General features: G+C 39.7%; 1 protein-coding gene across 4 annotated transcripts in view; it reads right to left on the reverse strand.

The window, feature by feature from the left end:
* Nucleotides 1-20,115, reverse strand: part of LOC148646869 (NLR family CARD domain-containing protein 3-like) — an 823,351-nt gene that overhangs the window by 801,891 nt on the left and 1,345 nt on the right. For all 4 annotated transcript variants that reach the window (XM_088608927.1, XM_088608929.1, XM_088608928.1 and 1 more), the window contains exons 2-7: nt 11,804-11,929; nt 7,946-8,059; nt 5,179-5,292; nt 4,040-4,153; nt 1,909-2,022; nt 770-883 (exon numbers count right to left, since the gene is read on the reverse strand). In XM_088608927.1, coding sequence (XP_088465053.1) covers nt 770-883; nt 1,909-2,022; nt 4,040-4,153; nt 5,179-5,292; nt 7,946-8,059; nt 11,804-11,886 — 653 coding nt within the window. In that variant the 5' untranslated portion in view covers nt 11,887-11,929. The remainder of the gene's footprint in view (nt 1-769; nt 884-1,908; nt 2,023-4,039; nt 4,154-5,178; nt 5,293-7,945; nt 8,060-11,803; nt 11,930-20,115) is intronic.

Here is a 20,115-nt window from a genome sequence, read left to right on the forward strand (position 1 = left end):
AATGAGGCCTCACAGGTGTGTTATACAATTTTAACAAAATGTCCTTCATTAAATTCAATTATTTTAACTATATAAAATTAACATTCTCTGTGTCTTTTCTATTGCTTTCCCAAATTGTCTAGAAAAATAAAAGGTACAATGTTTACCTGTCCCTACCAGTGTCTAAATATGTCCTAGTGCACCCTGTTGACACGGACTGCACATGACTGCAGCTCACACTGACCAGTTCCCACTGTGAGGACGAGGGGCTGGAATTTCTAACCAATAATTATATTATCAGAGTGATGAACACTTCCCTGTTGACAATAATAATTACAGCTGCCAACTCCACCATCATCATCAAGTTGTCATCAATCTGCTGCCCATTCAACTGACAGGGAGTTCAACTCCATAAAACCAGCTGGACATTATTGTGGAAATGGACAGAGTGTCCAAGTGGAGCTCCTCTTGCTCACTCTAGTCTTTGATCTGTTTTGAGAAATACAGGTACTACATTATGCTGCTCATCATTCCCATGTTTAATAACAGATCTATGTTACTCACACCCTGGGTGTCTGTGGTCATGTCTGCACTGGATACTCACTGTTTCGTCCCGTAATCATGAGAAAATATTAGCTGTAGAATTTTGTTTTTATTTTCAGCATTTTTTCAGCCGTCAAGTCTTTGTCTTAAAGATTTCACATTAAAATTAAGAAAGTGGGAGATAATCCAGTTCACACAATCATATGACCAGCAGACAGATACACTCAATTGAAAACAGTGACCTCACCTGCGGTCAGAGGCGATGGGTCCTTCTCTGAACTCTATTGGTGGATTCATTGAACCGTCACTCTTTATGGACACACAGCTGGACATTGGTGACCCTGGTCTATCCAGCTTGACTCTGTGAACAGCACAGGCACAAACTCCTAACCTTATTCAGCTGAATAGTCAATAACACTCTTACAAGATTGCACGGCTACAGTTCTTTTAGCCCTCAGAGTTAAACATTCGTGCTTCATCCAGTGCTTGATCTCTTTTTGAGCCCAAGGCTGTATCTGGTTACTCTCCTCTGGACTAACTGCAGAGCAGTAATCTGTTTGTCCCCAAAACATTATACACAATAACCAAGGTCTAAACAACAGTTACACAGTTGTAAATGAGGCCTCACTGTGTGTTGTACAACTTTAACAAAATGTCCTTCAATAAATTCTATTCTCTTAACTGTATACTGTATCCTCACATTCTGTGTGTCTTTTTTGTTTTCCCAAATCGTCTAGCAACAAATTATATTGTTCTATGTTACGCAGGAATCAAGTGTTTTTCTACTTCTACCAGTGTGTCTCCTAGTGCACGCCACCCTGTTGACTCAGACTGCACTGACCAGGATCCACTGTGAGGACGAGGGGCTGGACTTTCTAAATCCATAATTACTATATCAGAATAATGGACACACCCCTATTGACAATAATAATTACAGCTGCCAAATCCACCATCATCATCAAGATGTCATCAATCTGATGCCTAGACAACTGACATGGAGCTCAACTCCATAAAACAAGGATCACATTTTTGTGTAAATGACAAAGTGTCTATTGGAGCTCCTCTCCCCCACTCCACTGTTTGATCTGTTTTGAGAAATTCATGTTCTATATTCTGCTGCTCATCACTCCCATGATCAATTACAGCTCACTGTTCCTTCCCCTGTGTTTCCGTGATCGTGTCTGGAGTGGATACACAGTCTTTCATCCTTTAGTCAGTAGAAAATACTAGTTGCAGAATTTTGTTTTTGTTTTCAGACGTCTAGTTTTTATTCGTCTTAACTTTTCACAGAAAATAAAAGTATTGAAAGTGAGACGTGATCCAGTTCACACAATCTTATCTCATGACCAACAGATAGATACACTCAATACACAATAGTGACCTCACCTTGGGTCAGAGGCAAAGGCTACACCTCTGAACTCTATTGGTGGATTCATTGACCTGTCACTCTTCATGGACAAACAGCTGGGCACTGATGACTCTGGTCTCTCCAGCTTGACCCTGTGAACAGCACAGACACAAACTCCTGACCTTGAGCTGACAGAAGCTGAGCTCACTAACAAAAATCAGAAAGTTACAGACAGGGCACTCATGAAAAACAGAGAGAAGGAGTAACACAGTGAGCTAGAGAACAGAATGTGCTTCACTGGGTTCTGGAGATGTGATGATTTTCAGTGGAAAACAGAATATGGAAAGTGGAATGAGTAGCCCTTTGTAAAATGAAGAGATTGTTTTGGCACGGAACGGTATACATAAGAAGCTTATTCTGTTTTGAATTTGTAGAATCTCTCTCATTCTGCAAGATTAAGATGTGTCTCTCTGCTGCTCAGCCCTCACAGCCCCTTTCCCTCTTCATGGCCTGAAGGAAACAGCCTATAGGGGGCAGCACACTGTCCCAGTGTGTGAACATGAGCCTGAGCTCCAGGGTGTTTCTGCTGATTTTTCGAACTGGAGCAGCTCAGAGAGCCTGGAGTCACGTTTCTACTGGAGAGGCAGAGCTGGTCAGCTGAAGTCACACATTGGTCATGTTGCTGGTGATACTGCACATCTGAGTGATAAATCAGTAATACATTTTACCTGGGATCTACTCATCCCTTTCTACTCTGGTCCTTCACAAGTTCAGATCATATATTCAATTAAATCACATATTAAATCCTTCTATAGTCCAATTTAAATCATAGATCTTGTAAAACCAACAGGAATTCAGTACAACAAGAATGCGATCATTTGAAATCCAGTAATCCAAGTAGTGTGCCAGATTCAGACAGCTTAACCAGTCACTGATGGACGTCATTGAGCCTTTCTGGACAGTTTGGTAGTTACTAACCAACTGATCCAAGGATCTCAGGCTGTGTTTTTCCTGAAAGACACCAGTGTGTCAGTATCACCCACATGGCTAGGCTGCTTGTTCCTGACTCTAACAACCTTTTGTGTAAAGAAGGGCCTCCTGTTCTCAGCACTTCTCTGTAGTTTTAACACATGTCCTTCACAGTGTATATCACTTTTCATAGTGATTCTGGTGACTCGGTTGAGTGCCCCAGTGTCTTTAGGATTCTATAATCTCGAATCAGACCCTCTTATAAAATCTGACAGGTTCAGTTCTTTGAACCCTCAGTATTAGACATTTCTTTTGAGCCCAAGGCTCTATCTGCTTACTCTTCTCCGGACTAATTGCAGACCATTAATCTGTTTGTATCTTCAACATTGTACACAATGACCATAGTCTAAACGAAACTGGAGACAATTTTAAATGAGGCCTCACAGGTGTGTTATACAATTTTAACAAAATGACCTTCATTAAATTCAATGATTTTAACTATATAAAATTAACATTCTCTGTGTCTTTTCTATTGCTTTCCCAAATTGTCTAGAAAAATAATAGGTACAATGTTTACCTGTCCCTACCAGTGTCTAAATACGTCCTAGTGCGCCCTGTTGACACGGACTGCACATGACTGCAGCTCACACTGACCAGTTCCCACCGTGAGGACGAGGGGCTGGAATTTCTAACCAATAATTATATTATCAGAGTGATGAACACTTCCCTGTTGACAATAATAATTACAGCTGCCAACTCCACCATCATCATCAAGTTGTCATCAATCTGCTGCCCATTCAACTGACAGGGAGTTCAACTCCATAAAACCAGCTGGACATTATTGTGGAAATGGACAGAGTGTCCAAGTGGAGCTCCTCTTGCTCACTCTAGTCTTTGATCTGTTTTGAGAAATACAGGTACTACATTATGCTGCTCATCATTCCCATGTTTAATAACAGATCTATGTTACTCACACCCTGTGTGTCTGTGGTCATGTCTGCACTGGATACTCACTGTTTCGTCCCGTAATCATGAGAAAATATTAGCTGTAGAATTTTGTTTTTATTTTCAGCATTTTTTCAGCCGTCAAGTCTTTGTCTTAAAGATTTCACATTAAAATTAAGAAAGTGGGAGATAATCCAGTTCACACAATCATATGACCAGCAGACAGATACACTCAATTGACAACAGTGACCTCACCTGCGGTCAGAGGCGATGGGTCCTTCTCTGAACTCTATTGGTGGATTCATTGAACCGTCACTCTTTATGGACACACAGCTGGACATTGGTGACCCTGGTCTATCCAGCTTGACTCTGTGAACAGCACAGGCACAAACTCCTAACCTTATTCAGCTGAATAGTCAATAACACTCTTACAAGATTGCACGGCTACAGTTCTTTTAGCCCTCAGAGTTAAACATTCGTGCTTCATCCAGTGCTTGATCTCTTTTTGAGCCCAAGGCTGTATCTGGTTACTCTCCTCTGGACTAACTGCAGAGCAGTAATCTGTTTGTCCCCAAAACATTATACACAATAACCAAGGTCTAAACAACAGTTACACAGTTGTAAATGAGGCCTCACTGTGTGTTGTACAACTTTAACAAAATGTCCTTCAATAAATTCTATTCTCTTAACTGTATACTGTATCCTCACATTCTGTGTGTCTTTTTTGTTTTCCCAAATCGTCTAGCAACAAATTATATTGTTCTATGTTACGCAGGAATCAAGTGTTTTTCTACTTCTACCAGTGTGTCTCCTAGTGCACGCCACCCTGTTGACTCAGACTGCACTGACCAGGATCCACTGTGAGGACGAGGGGCTGGACTTTCTAAATCCATAATTACTATATCAGAATAATGGACACACCCCTATTGACAATAATAATTACAGCTGCCAAATCCACCATCATCATCAAGATGTCATCAATCTGATGCCTAGACAACTGACATGGAGCTCAACTCCATAAAACAAGGATCACATTTTTGTGTAAATGACAAAGTGTCTATTGGAGCTCCTCTCCCCCACTCCACTGTTTGATCTGTTTTGAGAAATTCATGTTCTATATTCTGCTGCTCATCACTCCCATGATCAATTACAGCTCACTGTTCCTTCCCCTGTGTTTCCGTGATCGTGTCTGGAGTGGATACACAGTCTTTCATCCTTTAGTCAGTAGAAAATACTAGTTGCAGAATTTTGTTTTTGTTTTCAGACGTCTAGTTTTTATTCGTCTTAACTTTTCACAGAAAATAAAAGTATTGAAAGTGAGACGTGATCCAGTTCACACAATCTTATCTCATGACCAACAGATAGATACACTCAATACACAATAGTGACCTCACCTTGGGTCAGAGGCAAAGGCTACACCTCTGAACTCTATTGGTGGATTCATTGACCTGTCACTCTTCATGGACAAACAGCTGGGCACTGATGACTCTGGTCTCTCCAGCTTGACCCTGTGAACAGCACAGACACAAACTCCTGACCTTGAGCTGACAGAAGCTGAGCTCACTAACAAAAATCAGAAAGTTACAGACAGGGCACTCATGAAAAACAGAGAGAAGGAGTAACACAGTGAGCTAGAGAACAGAATGTGCTTCACTGGGTTCTGGAGATGTGATGATTTTCAGTGGAAAACAGAATATGGAAAGTGGAATGAGTAGCCCTTTGTAAAATGAAGAGATTGTTTTGGCACGGAACGGTATACATAAGAAGCTTATTCTGTTTTGAATTTGTAGAATCTCTCTCATTCTGCAAGATTAAGATGTGTCTCTCTGCTGCTCAGCCCTCACAGCCCCTTTCCCTCTTCATGGCCTGAAGGAAACAGCCTATAGGGGGCAGCACACTGTCCCAGTGTGTGAACATGAGCCTGAGCTCCAGGGTGTTTCTGCTGATTTTTCGAACTGGAGCAGCTCAGAGAGCCTGGAGTCACGTTTCTACTGGAGAGGCAGAGCTGGTCAGCTGAAGTCACACATTGGTCATGTTGCTGGTGATACTGCACATCTGAGTGATAAATCAGTAATACATTTTACCTGGGATCTACTCATCCCTTTCTACTCTGGTCCTTCACAAGTTCAGATCATATATTCAATTAAATCACATATTAAATCCTTCTATAGTCCAATTTAAATCATAGATCTTGTAAAACCAACAGGAATTCAGTACAACAAGAATGCGATCATTTGAAATCCAGTAATCCAAGTAGTGTGCCAGATTCAGACAGCTTAACCAGTCACTGATGGACGTCATTGAGCCTTTCTGGACAGTTTGGTAGTTACTAACCAACTGATCCAAGGATCTCAGGCTGTGTTTTTCCTGAAAGACACCAGTGTGTCAGTATCACCCACATGGCTAGGCTGCTTGTTCCTGACTCTAACAACCTTTTGTGTAAAGAAGGGCCTCCTGTTCTCAGCACTTCTCTGTAGTTTTAACACATGTCCTTCACAGTGTATATCACTTTTCATAGTGATTCTGGTGACTCGGTTGAGTGCCCCAGTGTCTTTAGGATTCTATAATCTCGAATCAGACCCTCTTATAAAATCTGACAGGTTCAGTTCTTTGAACCCTCAGTATTAGACATTTCTTTTGAGCCCAAGGCTCTATCTGCTTACTCTTCTCCGGACTAATTGCAGACCATTAATCTGTTTGTATCTTCAACATTGTACACAATGACCATAGTCTAAACGAAACTGGAGACAATTTTAAATGAGGCCTCACAGGTGTGTTATACAATTTTAACAAAATGACCTTCATTAAATTCAATGATTTTAACTATATAAAATTAACATTCTCTGTGTCTTTTCTATTGCTTTCCCAAATTGTCTAGAAAAATAATAGGTACAATGTTTACCTGTCCCTACCAGTGTCTAAATACGTCCTAGTGCGCCCTGTTGACACGGACTGCACATGACTGCAGCTCACACTGACCAGTTCCCACCGTGAGGACGAGGGGCTGGAATTTCTAACCAATAATTATATTATCAGAGTGATGAACACTTCCCTGTTGACAATAATAATTACAGCTGCCAACTCCACCATCATCATCAAGTTGTCATCAATCTGCTGCCCATTCAACTGACAGGGAGTTCAACTCCATAAAACCAGCTGGACATTATTGTGGAAATGGACAGAGTGTCCAAGTGGAGCTCCTCTTGCTCACTCTAGTCTTTGATCTGTTTTGAGAAATACAGGTACTACATTATGCTGCTCATCATTCCCATGTTTAATAACAGATCTATGTTACTCACACCCTGTGTGTCTGTGGTCATGTCTGCACTGGATACTCACTGTTTCGTCCCGTAATCATGAGAAAATATTAGCTGTAGAATTTTGTTTTTATTTTCAGCATTTTTTCAGCCGTCAAGTCTTTGTCTTAAAGTTTTCACATTAAATTCTATTCTCTTAACTGTATACTGTATCCTCACATTCTGTGTGTCTTTTTTGTTTTCCCAAATCGTCTAGCAACAAATTATATTGTTCCTGTTACGCAGGAATCAAGTGTTTTTCTACTTCTACCAGTGTGTCTCCTAGTGCACGCCACCCTGTTGACTCAGACTGCACTGACCAGGATCCACTGTGAGGACGAGGGGCTGGACTTTCTAAATCCATAATTACTATATCAGAATAATGGACACACTCCTATTGACAATAATAATTACAGCTGCCAAATCCACCATCATCATCAAGATGTCATCAATCTGATGCCTAGACGACTGACATGGAGCTCAACTCCATAAAACAAGGATCACATTTTTGTGTAAATGACAAAGTGTCTATTGGAGCTCCTCTCCCCCACTCCACTGTTTGATCCGTTTTGAGAAATTCATGTTCTATATTCTGCTGCTCATCACTCCCATGATCAATTACAGCTCACTGTTCCTTCCCCTGTGTTTCCGTGATTGTGTCTGGAGTGGATACACAGTCTTTCATCCTTTAGGCAGTAGAAAATACTAGTTGCAGAAATTTGTTTTTGTTTTCAGACGTCTAGTCTTTATTTGTCTTAACTTTTCACAGAAAATAAAAGTATTGAAAGTGAGACGTGATCCAGTTCACACAATCTTATCTCATGACCAACAGATAGATACACTCAATACACAATAGTGACCTCACCTTGGGTCAGAGGCAAAGGCTCCACCTCTGAACTCTATTGGTGGATTCATTGACCCGTCACTCTTCATGGACACACATCTGGGCACTGATGACTCTGGTCTCTCCAGACTGGCCCTGTGAACAGCACAGACACAAACTCCTGACCTTGAACTGGCAGAAGCTGAGCTCACTAACAAAACTCAGAAAGTTACAGACAGGGAACTCATGAAAAACAGAGAGAGGGAGTAACACAGTGAGCTAGAGTACAGAATGTGCTTCACTGGGTTCTGGAGATGTGATGATTTTCAGTGGAAAACAGAATATGGAAAGTGGAATGAGTAGCCCTTTGGAAAACGAAGAGATTGTTTTGGCACAGCACGGTATACATAAGAAGCTTATTCTGTTTTGAATTTTTAGAATATCTCTCGTTCTGCAAGATTAATATGTGTCTCTCTGCTGCTCAGCCCTCAATGCCCCTTTCCCTCTTCATGGCCTGAAGGAAACAGCCTATAGGGGGCAGCACACTGTCCTAGTGTGTGAACATGAGCCTGAACTCCAGGGTGTTTCTGCTGTTTTTTTTAAATGGAGCAGCTCAGAGAGCCTGGAGTCACTTTTCTACTGGAGAGGCAGAGCTGCTGAGCTGAAGTCACATACATATCTGGCTCTGGCCTGGGATCATAGACCTGGTCTCCTGACCCGGCTTTAGAGAATTTTAGAACAGACATTTGCTGTTGTACATGATACCACAGAAATAGCTAGAAGGCAGGACAACATGAACAAGAATAGCCACTGGACCATAAGTAGAATGCGGACACTTAAATCCCATTCATGGTAATAACATGGCTATAAAAACCTCCGTAAAACTGTTGCAATTTGGGGCACTGTGGGAAATACATCTTGTGTGTGTCTCCTTCAGTGTTCTCTGGAAATGGCAATTTCTGTTACAATTAAACTCATCGCAAACCTGCACTGGACTGCTCTGTGACTGCTTGAAACCTACAGTACACAGTGACTAAATTCAAACAAATTGTACAACATTTTAAATGACTGCTGCTTTATCTGATCTGATGACTTTCAGTGGAAAACAAAATAGAGAAACTGGAATGAATAGTCTTTTGTAAAATGAATAACTTTTTGATACAAAAAGGAGTACAGAACCATTTGCTTCTGATTTTTAATTTTGAGAATTGCTGGTGAGACAGTGGATTCTGTCTCTATTAATCCTACCATCCATCCTGTAGAATTACTAAATCTGGCACTGCTGAGCTGCCTGTCTCTAGGTTGTGAATTCTGGATTGGATTCTAAAACTGTCCTTCCATTAACTTTCCTTCTCCCCAACTGGACAATAGGCTGAAGTACAGTGACCATTCGTGTCCATTTGGACACTCTTGTTCAGTATTCCTGTCTCTGATGTTCAGTAGTGGCTGTGCTGGTATTAGAGCTGTTCTCCCATTTCACCTCCAGACCTCACAGGGCTTTTTAACTCCCTCTCTCTGGGCTCAAATTTCTGTTTTGGACTCTAAAACACTCTGTCCATTAACTTCCTCTCTCCCCACTGGACACTAGGCTGAAGTACAGTGGCCATGTGTGTCCATTCAGACACTTTTGTTCAGTGTTTAAGTGTCTGTCTCTTGCTGCCTATGTGATTTCCAGGTGTAGCTGTGCAGGTAGTATTGTCCATCACTGCTGACAGTGATTTAGCTCACTGGCTTGAGTGTGTCAGCGTCTTTAGGATTCTATAATCTTGAATCAGACTCCTCTTAGCCACTCTTATAAGATTAGAAATGTTTGGTTCTTTTATCTTTCAATATTACATAATCCTTTGAGCCCAGAGTTGTATCTTGGTCCTCATCTCTGGACTAAATCTCAAGCAGCTAAAAATATACAATGATCTAAATTGAAGCACAATTATACACAGTGTCCATATTGAAACAAAATTATATACAATTTTAAATAAGGCCTTACTGGTGGTTTATACAATTTTAGCAAAATGTCTTTCAATAAATTTCTTGCTTTTAATTATATAACCTAACATTCTGTGTTTCCGGCCAGCTTTGAATATAGATAACGAGCAGGTGGATGGATCTTGTACATCTGGAGGTGAAGAGGCACTGATGTCTTGAACATAGAATCGATGAAGATGGCAAGTTCAGGCAAGATAGCAGTTCTAGCCTGAACTACATTCCCCAGAAATTTCAAGTTCAATATTTTATTGCCATAACAACTAGTTGCATATAATCTGGTTTGGTGAGCTCATACTATTAAAAACATACAATACAAATATGCAACATAAAAAATAGCAGAATGCATCCACTCAGCATATTCATAAGTACCTTAAACACACACCAGTAAGAAGAAGAATAGTGGATCCTATCAAACTCAAACTCAAAATATCAAAAGTGCAGAGTTTATGCATCTCACAGCCTCCGGTTGGTGCTGTTACAGAGAAGGGGATCATCAGTTAGAGCAGTTTGTTTCACCTTGAAGGCAGTGATTAGTTGAAGGCCTCATCAGACACCTTGGCTGTCACTGGTGAGGGAATTAACTAAAAGTGTTTTACTATAAGTTCGTATTATATCTTGTCAACTATATATCTTTTTACTTATATTTTACTAAAGCAGTCTCAGGATATCTGGTCTCAAAAGATAACATAGCCACATGATGTCTTTAGACTCAGCTGACATAGTTCTCGGGGAAATGACCGAATGACTGTGTGATGCTGAGGCTTTGTGATTTAAAGCCAGTAATCAGCTTTGCTACCCAGTTATTAGTTAGTTATGGAGATCAGGTGGTCAGTGGTATGAGATGATGGTTAAGGGAATGGTGGACAAGAAGGCTGTGGAGATCTGGTGGTTGACTGTATAAGATAAGATAAGATCACTTTATTTCCCATATACAATTTCTTGCATTAGGAATGTGTTTTTCAGATACCCCAGCTTGCTCTCCATGAGACACACAGACAGGGAGAGAAGATGGGGGTCAGAGCACAGGGTCAACCATTTATATGACACCCCTGGAGCAGCTGGGATAAAGAGCCTGCTCAGGGACCCAATGGATTAGGATTCCTCTGTCAGATGTGGGATTTGAACCGGCAACCATCCAGCCACAGGTACAGATCCTTAGCCACAGAGCCACTGCTCCACTCCCTCTGTATATGCTGAGTGATGAAAAGTACTATTAAATCTTAATGACTGGTAGAGGAAGATAATTGCCAACATACACAGTTTGAAGAAACCATTAAGATAACCGTGAAAAAGTACTGTAGTGTTTTGAAAACAACACCTGAAGAAGGCTCCACGGCCGAAACGTTGTGTTTTCTTTCTTCTTTTTTTCAGCATGGAATAAGCCTATTACTTGTTCCATTGCAGCCTACGCATGCTGACACAGCTACCCACCTGAAACACTTACAAATGTTATCTTGTCTAGCTGACTAGGCAGGTTTAGCTCATCTATACATAAATGAACTGCTAAGAATGTACTTAAGCAGAGCACCCAGAGAAAGGAAAAGATGCTCAAAAACTATATCCTTAGTGTCTGTTTTTCTTAATCTATAGTCTGAAGTTCAGAGTGTGCTATATAATTTTAGTTACCTCAAACTAAGGTAGCCACCCAGTCATAGTGATATTCCCACTACATGCATCCCCCTGGGATTGGACACTGAAAATGCATGTCCTGACAGCCTGTGACAACAAACTTGAGCACTAGACCCAAGACAGCTGAGCCAGGAAACTTCAGCCACTACAGTCACATAACTCTGACAACAGACACAAAACAGCAGAAACATCTACAGTAACACAGTTACATCCGTATAGCCTTGTAGCCAGACAGATTCAGTGTCAGAGTCAGTCAGGTCTTCAAACACAAGGATACCCTCTTACCTCTTAATTTCAGGGCCCATCACTCCATCTTCAGCCTCAGGCTCCCCAGAGAGACTCATTTCAAAAGCTGTTCTCCTGCTCATGGTCAGCAGAGGGACTCAAGGACATGAATCTGACCAGCAAAACCTGCCAACACACAAGTGAGACACTCGCATTAACAACACTAACACACACTGTACAACACATTAACAGCACTGACACACACTCTCACACACTACTGCACATTATTACATTGACACAAAAATATAAAAGCAGTGTTTTTTATAGTTACAAATTAATTTACAATAACAAAACAATAATTATAATTACAATAACTTATCATGAGTAAAGAAAAACACAAAAGTTCACTTATCTATGTCCCTATCTGTCAATGCACTTCTGTCCCTGTTCTGTAGATTGTTACTTATAGGATTTCCCTTTCAATTCGTGTCCACCAAAACAGATAAACAGGAGGCAAAGTTCAATATCCCTCAATAAACAGGAAATCCAAATATATATAGTATAAATCCTGTTCTTAAGTATAAAATGACTTTAAAACAGGCTGAATCCCTCTCTGCTCAAACTCTGTCCGTTACTGCACAATAACGACACTGACACTCTCTCACACACTGTACTGCAGTGTCCAAGTCAAAGCCAATGCCTCAATTCAATTGAGCATCTGTGGAATGACTTAAAAATTGCTGTTCACAAATGGAACCCCTCCAACTTGATGGAGCTTGAGCAATTTTGCCAAGAAGAATGGGCAAAAGAATGGGCAATTCCAATGTCAGCATGTGCAACGCTGATAGAGACTTACCCGAAGAGACTGACAGCTGTAATTGCTGCCAAAGGTGAATATGTATGAATTCAATTGTTTTCTGTTTTTTATTTTTAATTAATTTAGTAAAATGTCTGGATTGTTTTTCACTTTGACATTATAGAGTACTTGGTGTTGATGAGCGGGCAATAAATCCCAGTTAAATACATCATGGTTCCACGCTGTAACACAATAAAATGTGAAAAAGTCCAAGGAGGATACTTTTTATAAGCACTGTACATAATAAATATTATTACTTATTACGTCATAGTATTTGACCAACAAGCATTAAAACAACAACATTTATAAACTTAAATGTTCTCAGTACTTTAACAAGGCACTGAAGAAAATGCTCTCTATGTATAAAAACACTGACACAATCTTATCCACCACGATCAGCGCTTCTACTCTCCTCCATTTTAAACCTGAACGCACTGTGAACCATCTAAGCATCTCCATGTGACTTCAGAGCACTCGGCTGCAGACTAGGATTTATTTTCAGAAAGTAGACCTTGACAGCACTGTAACAGTACATAAGAGAGGTGAAACAGTCCTCACTCTGACATCTAGATCCAGCCATTCAAAATGCGCAGAGTACGCTGCTTTAAAACGTGGTAGGTGTGGCATGTCACCACGCTTCTTAACGCATCATACCGCATCACACCAAAGGTATGATAATAGTTTCTGGAATAATAATAATAATAATTGCTTACACTTATATAGCACTTTTCTGGACACTCCACTCAAAGCGCTTTACAGGTAATGGGGACTCCCCTCCAGGTGCAGCATCCACCTGGATGATGCGACGGCAGCCATAGTGCGCCAGAACGCTCACCACACACCAGCTCTCAGTGGGGAGGAGAGCAGAGTAATGTAGCCAATTCATAGAGGGGGATTATTAGGAGGCCATGATTGGTAAGGGCCAATGGGAAATTTGGCCAGGATGCCGGGATTACACCCCTACTCTTTTCGAGAGACACCCTGGGATTTTTAATGACCACAGAGAGTCAGGACCTCGGTTTTACGTCTCATCCGAAGGACAGCACCTGTTTACGGTATAGTGTCCCCATCACTATACTGGGGCATTAGGACCCACATGGACCGCAGGGTGAGCGCCCCCTGCTGGCCCCACTAACACCTCTTCCAGCAGCAACCTTAGTTTTTCCCAGGAGGTCTCCCATCCAGGTACTTACCAGGCTCACACCTGCTTAGCTTCAGTGGGTTGCCAGTTGTGAGTTGCAGGGTGATATGGCTACAGGCTACTGGCCAAGGAATCACCTTGTAAAACTGCTAGGTGGAGCTAATAAAGCTTAACGTCTCATGTACAGAATTTGAGCTGTCGCCAGAAAATCCTGGTCACTGCTGAAGGATGATCTTTTTCCAATTAAGAATTTAAGTTGTATACTCTTTAGACTTTTAATAATTTCAAACTGTGTATTACAGCATGTTAAACATTAAACATTAAAATGTCGTTATATTTTATAAAACTAAGATTGCTCAGTTGGACAAAAGTACACAACCTTCTACCTTCATTATAAATATTTTAATTATGCAGGGATATTTTAAGCATCAAAGCTTTACGGAAGATATTACTAATAGCATTACTAAAGAATGACCTTGGACAGGCTATAAGCTCAAAGTATTACCGTGGTCCACTTTCTTTGTAACTGTCTGCATCAGTTTAACTGTTGCGACACGAAAATACTTTATTTTTTCATTGACAAAAAGTAACACCACAGCATTTCGCTGATCTGATCACTTATTTGTTTCCAATCATACAAAGTAAGTTTTGAGAAACTCCAATTCACCGTGCCTATAATAGTTTCCCAGAGATTGCTCATAAACGCCATTAATTTTAGGAACATAAACATAGTATGTAAACTGTATATGGCTGGTATTGGTAGTAAAATAAAAAATACACACCAGTATTCCACTTTCTTCCTAAACATTTTAAGCATCAAAGTCTTTAATTTGGTTACATACTGTGGTTATTTTGGAAAAGTTTTAATTGCTCCTTCTGACTATATTAAGTGCATATACTTTGTAAAAAATTATAATGTTTTAACCTTTTCTACGAATACTTATTCTCGTTATCACAGTAAAAAAACGCATACTTTTTAGAATTTGATGAATAGGGAATATAATATGGAATTGCGTATCTAAAGAAATTAATAATGATATAATTATATATATAATATATAATATAATTATATTAGTTTAACTCATTCTCACATGATTAAATGTGTGGTGTAATGGCTTAGGTGTGTACCTTGTATGCCTAAGGTTGGGGGTTTAAACCCAGCTGTTGCCTTGAGTTTTCTTTAAACAAATAAACGTTTCTTTGAAAAACTAAAATAGCAAATAATTTTTTATATTTCTAAATATCACATGTTCGAAGCTATGTGATTTGTTAATAACAAAGAATACTTTCAAACTGCTACTGTACTGCCACTACTGTCAATATTATTGATAACACATTTTATCAACACTATATTGAATTGGTTGGTATTTCTAAATATCACAAAACATTCAAAGTTCACATCCTTGCGAAACAGTCATGACATTGTCATCCAATCTAAGGTTTGATGTTTTTTTATTTTGAAACCGTGATCTTGACAAACTCGTTCAGAGCGCCCTGCATTACAAACTTTCTTCTCAAAATTCTTTAAGTTAAACAAATGAAGGAAGAAGGGTTATTTTTACAATTGGCACTCCAAGATTTTGACTGATTTAATTCCCCTCATTTAGCTGTTACGGATAAAGAAATCATGCAGTAGTTACAGTAAGGGAACAAGTTTATTCCATGCTGAAAAGAGAAGAGATAAAACACTAATTTTCCGCTGTGAAGCCCTCTTCAGATATTTGCTCATCAGTATAGTACACGTTTATCTGTACCATTTGTCGGGACAGACAACTTACTGCACTATAGCTTCGGTAAGGAGACAGACTATGGCCAAAATCAAGAAGACTCTCTCACACCCAATAATGAAGATGAAAAGAAACAGGAAGTCAATAAGAGACAGCTTGTGAAAACTGGGTGAAAACTCCAGCTGAATCCCCAAATTTGAATCCAATAGAGATGGAATGGCATTCCGGACTCAAACAAGTGTTGTACAGTAATATAGACGTGGGTAACGTCTTCCCCATTAAACAATGTGCTTACCGCGCAAATCCTGCTAAACTAAAAATTAGACACAAGAAGAGTATTATAGGACAATGTTGTGAGGCTCTGACAGAATTCCTCTGTAAACTGAAGAGTTATAGAGGAGACACGTTGTGTATCGCCTCTTTTTACACTTGTAAAAAAGAGCATTCCAATGTTAATGCAACACGGCTCGCACAACCTGTAATGTCGGCTGAATGCATCAAATTAACCCTTTAAATCTCAAGCTGTTAACTCTACTTCACACCTGCATGTCAAGATCACGGTTTTAAAATAAAAAAACATCAAACCTTTGATTGGATGAGAACGTCATGATTGTTTAGCAAGGATGTGAAACGTGACAATTTGTTACAGTTACCATCAGGAGTAAAACGCCAATGTAAACGTCATATTTACAATTTGTTTAAAATAAAAAGTTCTCTAAATCTTTCTCAGTCAAGAGGTGACTCAGTTTCCAGTGTGAAGAATACAGGATTAGGTGTTTAGCAGATGTAGAGATAGTACGTAATTCTGGCTTCTACATGTGTTTCATATTAATTTCAATATGAATTTCCAAAATATTTTATCTGTAAAAGCAGTCTGGAAATCACTTTAATATGTGAGGTTCTGAAGCAACTTGAGAGATCTAAGACAGTGGTTCTCAAACTGTGGTACGCGTACCTGCAGTGGTACACGACGTGCCGCCAGGTGGTACGCCAAATGACCCTGGAACTGTGTTGTGTGCGCTGAAAAATCGGGACGGGTTTTCATATTTTGTATTTTTATACGTGTCAAATACGCAGCCTACATACTATGATATAGTGCGCGCTAATAGTTCAGTGGACACAAGAGATACTCTGTAATTCTATACCACTCTATAGGAATAAGTGCCACGGACGCAAGTGACCAATTGTATTTAAAAAAAAGCTACTGTATCTCCAGCAAATAGGGAGGTAGGAGAATGTGCATGATTTTGGAACAATGCCAACATTGTAAACACAGGAATGCATAGAAATGCCTGCTACGAACGCTGGTAATCTTGTGAGCACAGGAAAGCGTGAAAAATAACATAAAAATATTTAAGAACTGTTCTAAGTTAATTTGAGAAAAATACACCGAGCGTCTCTGTGTTTCTCTCCCATGCGCATGTAATAAAAACTTCAAATAAACACTGAAATAAAAACAGAAACGTGGAAAAATGCAAGCTTGCGGATTGTTAAAGCAGGTAAGCCCCACACTATTATGTGTGGAGAAAAAGCTGCTGAACAGCTCGACCTGCTGCCCCCCCTGAAAGACACAGTCATTCATAGAATTATTGAAATGGATTGAAGGATTATATCAAAAGTACACTGACAGAGCGCGTTAAGATGAGCAGATGTTTTTCACTGCAATTAGATGAGTCTGCAGTCGATTTGGCCAATTTGCTCGTTTACGTTAGATACGAGTTTGAGGGTACGTCCCGTGAGGACTTTCTGTTCTGTAAGCTGCTACCAACAGGAACTACAGGAGAGCACGTATTTCAGCTTCTGAATGAATTTATCGAAGAGAAAGGCATCGACTGGATACAATGTGTCGGAGTTTGTACAGACAGTGCTAGAGCAATGACAAGCCGAAACAGCGGTGTAGTTGCACGAATAAGAGAGGTTGCTCCAGAAATTAATGGTTTCATTGCAACATCCACCGCGAGACCTTTGCCGTCAAGAAAATGCCTGACAATTTAAAATCTGTTAGACTGTTGTGAATTGTATCAAGGCTCGAAAACTTAATTCACATCTGCTTTGCTCGACTAAACAGGCTCACCCCTCTCACTGAAATGGTGCTTTTTATTTTTATTTGTTGTTGTTTTTTTCTGCACTTTGAGAAGCCACATTTTTTATATCAAACAAAGTTTATTATTATAATATTTATTATATGTATGTGTGAGTGTGTGTGCACATGCGCTCATGTTGGTCATTGAGAATTTCTGGGGTTCCTATGAGATGATGACTTGTAGGTGGTACTTGGATGCTTTGGTTGGATTAGGGGTGGTACTTGGTCCAAAAAGTTTGAGAACCACTGATCTAAGAGATATTAACAGGGGTCTGGAATCACAAAAGAGTCAGTCACAGAAAAGGCAAATTTAATGTGATTTAATATGTCATGGGATCAGTGATGAAAATCAGAACAGCATACAGTATGATAAATAAGGGAAACAGCATCAGGAAGGAGGAACAGAGGTCACAACTCACACCTCACCAACAGGGCTAGATGGACACCTAACAGGATCACTACTAAAAACTACAAAACAGCAGTCACAAGAATTACACTCACAGTCTATTCTGTACATCAACAGCACTGACACACTCTCACACTGTACTGCAAATCAACAACACTGACACACTAACTGTCTGTACTGCACATTAACAATCTGTATCATTCTCAGTATAGTCTCATAAACTTAGTCTTGTCTTTACTAATAGAATAGTTTCAACTAAAAAAAAACTGTCAGTGTTTTTTAAACTGAATTGATTTCAATGTTACCCATGAGAAAAATGCATATTACCAGACTGATGTATTTGCTGAAATATATCAAATAAAATATGACATATTCACGTTCATATGACCATCTATGATGCCAATATGAGGGCAGAAAAGTGTCTTAATATGTTGCATTATTACTACTATTCTGTTAATGGTTTAAAAATTAGCACCTGAAATTTCAACACAGTTCCTAATTGTATGAAGTGGAATGCTAGATGATGTTTGCACATGGACTGAGAACAGGAAACAGCCTGTGACTGGGTGGAGGCAGGCAGTGCTGTTCCACAGAGACCAATGCACAGCCTGTCTGTGTCTTTCTACACCTGTATCCCTGAGCTGTTCTAAAAGCTCCTTAGTCTCCAGGATTGAATCTTTTCCTTATATTCACTGCCTAACTGAGGGACCTGACAGAGACAAAGGTATTTATTTCTGAAAATGTGTGAAAGACTATTATTGCACATAACGGCTACACAACTATAATTGCAGCTCATTTTGGTAAATTTGTGCACCCAAATATTTTTATGTTTGCCTCAGTACAGGGTTTGAAAACATTTTCATTTATCTCATTATATTAATTATGTTTTTTTCTTATTTGTTTGCTTTGTGAATAAGTAAATATTTTGTTACTTATAAATATTGTTACTTCATAGTATTCTGACCCACAAGATTTAAAATAACAAAATCTAAAAACATCAGGGTTCTCAGTACTTATAGAATGAACTGAATTAAAAGCATTCTATGCTAACTTATCTACCACAGGTGCTTTCCGTCATTTTAAACCTGAACATGCTGTGAACCCATTTCAGCAGGTCCGTGTGACTTCAGAGCAGGAGTCCTGCACTCGGCTGCGGACAAGGATCAGTTTCAGAAAGTACCGCTGGACAATGCTGCTGTGTCAGTACAGAAGAGCAGTGAAACAGTGCTCACTCTGACACATTTATTCCTGAGAGACTCACCCAGAGTAGTGTGAAGTTTCCCCTGAAGTCATTCTGCTCATAATCTCTAAAATCTTTTAGGCTCTCAGACTCTCAGCCAGTGTCTGAAGTCTGAATTATGGTAAAACCTCTTGCTCTCTCCCCCAGCCACTTTCCACAGTAACCGCACTTCAGTGTGTTTTTAATGCTGGAGAAACTTTATTCCCTCTCTACTTGTACCTAATTGTGTCTCTCCTGCTTGACTCTTAATGGCGATGTAACAGAAACATACTTTCTGTTTCACTAATGTTTCTTTTTCAAATCAGAAACCAGTGAACGAAAGAGAGGCTGATACTGACAGACTCAGTTACACTGTGCTGAATGACTTCCTGTAAAGTGGTGTTGAGCACACTTGTTCCAGTATAAAGTATAAGGCAACAATGACGATACAAACACGTTGTGTTAGATAGAAGAAAGCTTCTACTGCACCTGCAAATGCCTGGAGGATGATCGAAATAATGGAAAGACAAAACAAAAGGCATTTGTAATTTGAAATGATTAAATGACAGTTAAAAAGGATTCTTCACGTGTTCCATATTAAATTCAACATGAATCAACAATATGTTTCTGCCTTAAAAGCAGTCTTAAAAAGTTCTTTAATATGGGAGTTTCTAAAGTGACATGAGAAATCTAACAAATTTTGACAGAGCTCAAATAGTTGGTGCCCTAATTGCAGGTGCGTCAGTCAGAGAAGTGATGAAAGAGGAGCAGAGATGAAAACCATAACCGCATACAGCACACCAAACAAAGGAAAACAACATCAGGAAGAAGGAACAATGGTCACTATTAAAAGCTTACCTATAGGGCTAACGGTCAATTAAAAGAGTAGTTATTAAAAACAACAAAACAAAGGCCTCAAATTACCACAGAACAAAATCTA

The sequence above is a fragment of the Lepisosteus platostomus genome, chromosome 16, assembly GCF_059453375.1.
Source record: "Lepisosteus platostomus isolate fLepPlt1 chromosome 16, fLepPlt1.hap1, whole genome shotgun sequence".
Lineage (NCBI taxonomy): Eukaryota > Metazoa > Chordata > Actinopteri > Semionotiformes > Lepisosteidae > Lepisosteus > Lepisosteus platostomus.